Genomic DNA, 8,878 nt, shown 5'->3' on the forward strand with positions numbered 1-8,878 from the left:
CTCGCGGCGATACCTGAAGTGGTGCAAGCAGTAGCCTCCGGGCGCAAGCGACGCTCTGGAAATACTGATGAGCATTCTTTGGTTCGGGCAGAAAGGCTAAAAGCGAAACACAACGGAGGTACTCTTCAGAGGAATTTATTGGTGTCGTTCTTGGGCGCTCCTCCAAAAGCATGAAGACGATGCCAAAATTATGAAGAATGCCTGCAGGAGGTTACAAGTGTCGGTGATACAAATCTTCGCTCATCAGGGATGACAATTTGGTAATAGGATTACTATCTAAGTTGTAGCCTTTATATTTTTGCTCTCCCAACTGCGCTTAGGTTTGTGCCGCCTGTGTCAATGGATTTATTTGTTTTGTGGATTTGTGTGGCCGTCATCCGTTTCAGATGTAGGTCGGGACATCTTTTCCTATTATCTAAAAAACCAAGCGTACTCATGATAATAAATAAGTATATGTAGTTAGATTTATTGAGCCCACCGGTTTGTTTGATTTTGAATTCGAAAACTAACAAAAAACAGTTTCTTGGTCCGAAAACCCGATTTATCGGCCAAGAAATACGGTTGCTAGAAACACGGTTTCTCACTGGAATTCAAACAAAAACCGTCTTTTGAATTTAAATTTGCAAACCGCTCGGTTTCCTTAAAAACTAGCGGTTTTCGAGCGGAAACCATTACTGTTAACCAACGGTTTTATGTTAACCCTGCCCCCCAACAGTGGCTCCGGACCGGAGTGTGACAGCCACCAGCGCACGCGCCGCGGACCGTGGCGCGAAGGTGTTCGGTGAAATGCCGCTCCGGGGTAGTCACGCTTCCACGGCGTCGTTTGGCCGGTCGATCGATGAAATGCCTCCAGCGGTCCAGCCGAGAGGGTCGGCGCTGCCCTGGCCTGGGTGCGCCGTGGTCCGTCGGGCAGGACGTCACATCCGCTCCCGCGCGCTGCGATGGGCAGCGGAAGGGCAGAAAAGCAAACCTGCCATCTGGGACGCATGAATCGTGACAAAATTCAAGGACACATGGCTTGCACTCCTGCTCGTCAGTCATCACATCCTGGCAAAGGCAACGTGCTTTTGCACTTCAGGTATTTCTTCTGTTCGGGCATATGCTCTGCCGTCACTCGGTCCACCGGGCCTCCTTCCTGTGCTCCTAGAGGCTGCCATCTGGAGGCAGGCAAAGAGGAAATACTCTGACGACGCCACGTTAGCGGTGATTCTGTTCTTGGAATCGGCTGGGTGCCATTACCTGACTAGTACCGCACTCGTATGTCGGGCTGGATTAGGATTTCATGGTTTATTCCTTTGGCACCGTGTCGCTCGTGGACACAATTTCAGTAGATTGCTTTGCTCTATGGTGTTGATGGAATACTGGAATCATTAAGCATGACTGGTGGTCTGCGAGAGACCGCTCTGAATTCTGATGCTCGGTGAGGTCACTAGCATCAATCTTGATTTAATTTATGCCAGGTAGTAAAAACTGCCTCCTAGGTCGTAGCATTGCTATGCACCAGGAACATACAAAACCAATGCTGAGTAGTATTCATTATCAAGGAGGCAGGAACATATAGTTGGAATATATTTATCACATTTCACATGGTAAGTGAAATTCGTTTCTAGCATAGTCAAATCTTGTAGAGGTGGGAAAGTAGTCTAGAAATTAAGGTCCAGCGTTTACTACCCATTCGGTGTGCTTGGCCTCATACAGAATTCCGTCAGTCCTCATGTAGAGGAGGTTATTCTAATACTACCTCCGTTCTCGAATATTTGTCGTCCGCTAGTTTATTTTTAAACTAAAACGCGACAAATAAAAAAGAACGGAGTGAGTATCATCTAATATATCGTCTGCCACCGCACCCATTCTCCCTTTGGCAGTTGAAGAACACTGAGGCCACAGGTGGTCCTAGATTATAGAGTGCTGAGAAGTCTCTTGTGTTGAAATTTTGTCTCCATCCTGGCGCATAAATAGTTTGCCTGACAGATTGGCGGAACAGAACAAAGACGAAGCGATGTATTCCAGCACTTGGCTTTGGGCTTTCATAGCTTACTACCTCATTTCCTGAAATATAGTTTGAATAAAATCTATCAGAACAAATTCATGCAAGTATCATATCTAGACTTTGCAAATAGGCAGTCATGTTGCACAAGCCAAAGGCAGTTATTCAAATATTTATCTTCAACAAAGTTTGTAAATATGTCAGTATAAACTGCTTAGTTTGATGTTGTTCTAGTCTTTGGCAACTAATATATGAACCTTTTTCATCAGCTATAGCTTGGATTATTTGGGTTCTAAAAAAAGGCACAGCATATTTTGTTTTGTCAATTTAGGTTGAAACAAAGATTCAAGTAGGGAATACAAAATGTAAGAGGACCGCGGAAACTCACCAAAGCTCACATCTGTTGATTCTGGAATATCTGTCACCAACCTGTTTGCATGACTTTCTCCGTGAGCATTTCGTTTGCTTTGTTGTTATGTAAGAACAATACACAAGTGGTAGAAAATCAGATTCATCACTTATGTTTCAGGTCTTACCAGTGAAGGTACTCTCTTTTTGTTGGATTGCTTGGACTTGGTGAGTCAGGATCCACCATTACCTAGTGGTAAGTTGGTTATCTTCTTTAGAAACATAAGAAACAATGTTTCATGTAGATGTGATTTTACTCAACCAAGCAGTAAATGGTGTAGATGCATATACCATTATCTTAGAATGGCACTGTATCTGCCTGTTTTCTAAGGCAATTTATGTTGTTCTTTTAGATTAATATTAGTGTATGATTGGATTCTGACCCATCTGAGCTGTCAAATACATATTTTTTCGAACAAACTGAAGTGCAGTGAACTTTATCTATTCCAATGTTAGTGGCTTCTGCTAAGCTAAGATATTTAGATTATTCACATTTGTTGCTGGAGGTAATCATCACGGTTTTAGATTCCTAGATACTAGGTAGTAGTTGCATATATATATATATATATATATATATATATATATATATATATATATATATATATATATATATATATATATATATATATATATATAATATTGATTTTCATTCGGTACCTGCGAACATGCTGGTATATTTGTTGACAGTAGATAAAAAGAAGACAAACATCTCTATAGATTATACTCTACTTTTCCAATCAATACAAACAACATCCAAATTTATATGGTCAAAATTCTTGACTTTCAGTGATCTATAATACTGAAAGCAACTTCTGCAAGGACGTACTCTGAACTGTTACATCCCTGTTAAGAAGTGTATTATGTTTCGTGTGTACAAAAAGACACTAAACCTGTGATCCAATTTGGTGCCTTATCTTGAAGAGTAACTTGCACATGCACCAAGTAAAGAGCACCTTGTTTCACTTTGCACCAGTGTAAATCAAAACAAGTTCTACTTTGTGTTGTGTCATGCTGTGAACTCTGAGTGAAACATCATGAACTATTTGTAAAATTGCAAGAGACGTTATGAATTTCGGCTATGTTTTCTGAGGTTTCATTTAGGTTCTATGAAACTCCATGAGTTTCTATATCATGATGACATTTGATGTACCCTAGTGTGAAGTAATAATTTACCATGGTGTAAAATAAAATGTGAGCTAAACTAGATGCAAAGGGAATACAATTTACATGGTGCAAAGCCCAATTTACTCTTATTTAAAATTAGCACGCTGCAATGAGGTAGCATGTGGTTATGGACTCACCAAAGTGTAAAGGGTCCTCATGTCATATCCAGCAATCTCAATCCTTGGTTCATAAGCTACTTGCGATGGCCTGAACTCAGATCCATTAGTCAGTTCTCTATTGTTGTATAGGACTCTGAGTGATGCTGATTTGATAAATGGGTCCAAGATATCTCCAACTACGTTGCCTACAACAAGTGGGTCCCTTGACATGGCTAGCTATGATTGGCAATCTTCGAGGCAAGCTAACTTGGCTTGAAGTCTGAACTTGGGTGAAGTGAAGGGTGCAGGCTGGTAGTCTATATATACTCCCAGTCCCCAATGAGGTACCATTCACGATGACTGAAACTATTAGCTCTAGACAACATGGTATCTTTCTTTATACTGTAAAGAATGATATGGGTTGCCATCAGCAGAAATATTTTGGTCTGTCCACCCTATGTGCCTACACCAATGGAAGGAGTGCTCACTGCAATTCCACGTAGGTGAATAAAATCTGATGTATCACACTCACTTATTCCCTATATATCCAGAGCCTAATAAATAGTTGTTCGTAGCGGAAAAAGGAGATTGCCTTTTGACCTAGACTGGCGCCTTATGTTCCTTGTTTTCTCCTAGACATTTAGCCTTGATGGTGGCTATGTTTTTTTTTTGTTTATGCATTACAACAAGTTGAAAATTGATGATGTATTGATGGTACTTCAACAGGGATGAACATACTATACGGTAACGATTAAAGGTGGCAGGGAATTTTCTTCACTAATGCATCAATTGTTCGGTGTCCTCTCCTAATTTAATAATTTCAGTATTATATGCTCAAAAGCTTTTTTTGTACAAGTTTATGCTCTATATCATTGCGTGGTGTCATCTAGAATTCAGAATCATGTAAAATTCATCCTGCAAACATTAGACAGGAGCTTCCTTTTGTTTAACGATGAAGACGTGGGTCATCAATGCTCATTCTATCAATTGTGAATTATGATGCAAGCTTGCCTTTGATAAGCATCTTCATTTTTGTATATTTGTAAATCAGGAGGGATTAAGCTTTATTCTTCCTTGTGCTGTTACATAAGCATATAGACTGAATGCCTCTTTATTCAGAGCAGTTGGATACTGTAAATATGATAATGATAGCAATGGATGCTTTTAAGATCTGTTCTGATTTGCCAACACGAGTTGTGGTCAAAGATGATTTATTTATTCCAAAATGTGTTTATTTCATTAAAAAAGGTTCCAGTATAAATGTATAAAGCCATTAAGTAGATGATAGCTGACAGATCCATTTCCTTTTTCCTCAAAATTGTGTTGCCCTTGTTGGTTTTAATACTATAATAATGTTATCATAGATGACCACCCTGTGTTTCAACCTTTTCAGGATAAAAGAGGCAGCAAGGCTGTGATAGATAAGGTCTACAATGATATCGTTTTGTGTGAACTGTATCCTTCTAACATTGCAAGTACATTTATTTGCTTACTTGCGCAAAAGATCTTCATGCTACTCTGTCAAGTTTGGAACATGGAAGAACTCAAAAGGGTTTACTGAACATCATGGTGCGTTGAATATGAACGCCAGAGTTAGTGGAAGTGACTGGAACGTATGGAGCTCTTGGTTCATTGCACATTCTTGATCTCGACCGACGAATAAAGCACATCTTCTCTTCACGTGAGCATATCCCATTGGTCCAGTCCAGCCACTCCAAGGGTGAACGCAACTTGGAGGAAGGACGCAGGAGTACTTCACATGGGCTGTCAAAAGTTTCGAAACGGACACATATGCATATACAGCAGAATTTCAATTAAGCAGGCTTTAGTACAGACTACTGAACAATACCGAGACACATAAACCCCCCAAAATCAAGCGACATGCATTATTTGACCGAGAAGTGAGAACTGGATTTGCAATACTACTGAGCAGTAGCTAGCCGTTTTCAGGTATTGCTGGTATATCTATCCTCTGTACCTACCATACACTTGCTACTACCTAGCATTTGCTTTGCTTTTGTCACTGCCTGTGCAGAGCGACAACTGCTGGACCGATCAAGCTAGATCGCAATCTCGGAATCTGGTGGAGAACGAGAATCCTTCTGGAGAAGACGGGCAGCAGCTAGTCTACTGCTCCATCATATATGCTCCTGTCGATCCCCTTGCTGACTGTGCTACACACGGAGGCTGGCGGCGCGTACGTGCGTCGTTGGTGCATGTGCTATATGCCTACACATGCAAGTTGCAGGCGTATACGACAGCCTCTCAGGCACTCGTCATCAGCTGTCCGTTAGTGGAATGGCGTGGAGATGGAGCCAGTGTTTCGAGCCGAGTGCCAGGCGCCATGGATGGATATGATATGCTTAGCTTGGCGGATCGATCGGCCGGATGCTACGACCTTCTTCCACGGTGCTACCGCCTCCGGATATGATCATGCATGCATGGCGTGGGCATTGCGAGCTTATCGCATTCCTATAGGCCTGGAGGCGAGTCAGCGCTCAGCGGTGGACAAGATACTGGTACGGTGGCGTCATGGATGTGCATGCGCGCACGCGGTCTGAGCCCGGTGCCCGAGCCCATTCACATGGCATGCCTGATGTGGTACCGGCCGGATGGAAAAGGCTGTTGCACCACCGCCGGAAATCGGCGCGGGACTGCGGGGCGGCTGTTCTCTGGAGCGTTCTCTTGTGTAGCCGACTTGCTAGCCATGTCGGCATTGTCGCGTATCCAGGATTTTATTATAGAGTATGCTAACCAAAATTTACATATACATTATCCAAACCATTTGATCATCCGCGGTGACAGTGATACAATTTGAACATTATTTGGTATGCATACACAAAATTACACAATAAATCTTATATTTAAAGATTAAGTTAAAAGCAACAATAAGTCTTAAATTCAAAAATAACTATAATACTCTCTCCGTCACAAAAATATAGTTCTTTCTAGCCTTTTTCTCATCCACGTTTGAATGAATGATAATGAATGTAGTCATACATGCAAAGTACATTCATATATTAATTATTAGTGTATATTTAATTTAAAACGAATTATATTTTGTAACGATTAGAGTATAAGATAGATGGAAAGCTATAATGATAATTTATAATATGTAGTGTAGGCATGAAAAGGAGATTTATCTAACTTTTTAGTTGAGACCTTCTAAGATACACAATCAATGTTTTGAATTGTCGATTTTATGTTGTGTTGTCCATTCAGCAAGCCATCCCGAGACTTTAATTGATAAGTCCTAAGTCCATAGGCTTGAACACAAAAAATCACAAGCTACAAGACAATTAGATTTTTATATTATTATTATTATACACACACAAGCTAGACACATAGGGAAAGAAGGAAAACGTGAATTTACTCATCTTTGTTGCTGGTTGTCTTGATCCAAGATACAAGTTATCTATGTACACAAAGATAACTGTTGAAGAGATATTTGGTGAGGAAAGGGGGCAAGTAGTTTGGGAAGCTATTAATAATTGTGTTCATGACCTTTTTGAAGAATGCAGGAAATTATATTCTTCAAGTGAAGAGACAACTGATGTAAGTGATTCAATTGCATCAAAGGGAGGTAGAGGAGGGAAACCGAAAGAAGTAATTGCTAAAAGGATGAAGCTAGGAACTGGTTCTAATAGCAATAACAAGTCTGAACTTGATAACTATCTTGCTGAAGAAACTGAAGACACAGAAATGAAGCTTGACCTTCTAGTGTGGTGGAAGGCATCTGAGCAAAGGTTTCCGATTCTATCTCGCTTAGCTCGTGATGTGCTTGCTATACCAATCTCAAGTGTAGCTTCAGAGTCAGCTTTTAGCACAGGTGGACGCATTTTAGATGACTTTCGCAGCTCTCTTACTCCATTCATGCTAGAAGCTCTAGTCTGTACACAGGATTGGCTAAGATGGACAATACCAGTTGACATTACAGAGAATATTGAAGAACTAACCAAGTTGGAAGAAGGTATAAATTTATTTCCCTCACTGCTAAAATTCTTTATTTGGTCACTGCATATTTCCATTACTAACATTGCATTGGCTTATCTCATTGTAGAATTGTTTGAAGAATTTGGGAAGGCGTAACAAGCTGCTAGTTCAAAGACAAATGTAACAATCAAAAGATCGGAAGCAACTCTATTGATCTTGGAACATCTACAATTTAATAAAAAAAATGTAGATTGTGACTTCGTTTGTGTCTGACTCACTTGTTATGTTTGTGTCCGACTCAAGTGGTTTAAGACTTTAAATATGGTACTATTATAATGTGTTGTACGCTTCTGCTAGTGTGTTGTGCATGTGCACCTGTTTAATTTACATTGTGACATTGTCTGGTTCAAGTCTATGGTAGTGACCAGTGAGCAGCAAGTCTACTGGTTCTTTTGTCAAAATATATGTGAAAATAGTAACGCTATAATGTTGTTTGATTCCTGGTAATTTTTTAAAAATACATGTGCAAATATTTGATGTCACATTGATCTGCAACGAAATCGGGTAGAACGGGCTACCCGAACCCGAATTTTTTGGGTACCCGAATTTTCGGGTTTTGCTTAAATTGGGTACATATTCGGGTATTGTTTCTGAAAACCCGAATTGTCAAAAGCCCAAACTACCCGACCCAAAAATTCGGGCTAACCCGAATGCCCAACGTGAGGGTATGACAGGGCATACCTGGCATACCCTTAGCTACGCCACTGGTCTAGTGTACGCACACACGTACGTACTCCGAATAAACAAAATGTAGCGAGGCCAGCCAGGCATGGAGATATAAACACCCATTGGATAGTCAAGTATTATTATCGAAACACGCAACATTGTCCATAGTCCTTGTAGGAGTCCCTCACAAGAATACTCACATAAGGGTCAAACTCGTGATCAGATAACTATGTGGATAGTCCCAAACTTTTCTCATGTGTAAGTGAATCTCCAGCGTAGCCTCTTTTAGATGCTCCTCATCGTTTTCGCTATCGAGTTTTCTGATGCACAGTGGTGGCCACACTATAAATGTAGTTGGTGTGATCTCGCAAGACAAGAACAAAAGGTAAGAGTCATTCTAATGTGAGAACGTATGGTTTGATGCTCTGCTTGAACGCGAACATTGTGGCCATATGGTTTGACGCCTCTCCACTACGGGTTCGACCACATGGTCTGACACCTTGCCACTTGGTCTTATGCCTGCAAAATCCTAATCTTGCTTTGTTTATTCGTGATCTTTATA

The 8,878-nt window shown here is 40.8% G+C and overlaps 1 protein-coding gene and 1 long non-coding RNA gene across 3 annotated transcripts; one reads left to right on the forward strand and one right to left on the reverse strand.

The window, feature by feature from the left end:
• Nucleotides 1-668: 668 nt before the first annotated feature.
• On the forward strand, nt 669-6,449 carry LOC103627388 (uncharacterized). Of its 2 annotated transcripts, XR_004849618.1 has the most exons (5): nt 670-1,078; nt 2,319-2,436; nt 2,517-2,591; nt 3,808-4,001; nt 5,051-6,449. It is a non-coding gene; the product is annotated as an uncharacterized lncRNA (long non-coding RNA). The 2 variants fall into 2 exon arrangements; XR_553582.4 differs by lacking the exon at nt 3,808-4,001 and having other exon boundaries at nt 669-1,078.
• On the reverse strand, nt 1,527-4,014 carry LOC100127525 (ZCN16 protein). The gene is made up of 4 exons (NM_001112782.1): nt 3,697-4,014; nt 2,524-2,585; nt 2,376-2,416; nt 1,527-2,049 (listed from the first exon to the last, which is right to left on the reverse strand). The coding sequence occupies exons 1-4, from the start codon at nt 3,886-3,888 to the stop codon at nt 1,820-1,822; spliced, it is 525 nt and encodes a 174-aa protein (NP_001106253.1). The 5' UTR covers nt 3,889-4,014; the 3' UTR covers nt 1,527-1,819.
• Nucleotides 6,450-8,878: the final 2,429 nt, after the last annotated feature.

This window comes from Zea mays, chromosome 5, assembly GCF_902167145.1.
Source record: "Zea mays cultivar B73 chromosome 5, Zm-B73-REFERENCE-NAM-5.0, whole genome shotgun sequence".
Lineage (NCBI taxonomy): Eukaryota > Viridiplantae > Streptophyta > Magnoliopsida > Poales > Poaceae > Zea > Zea mays.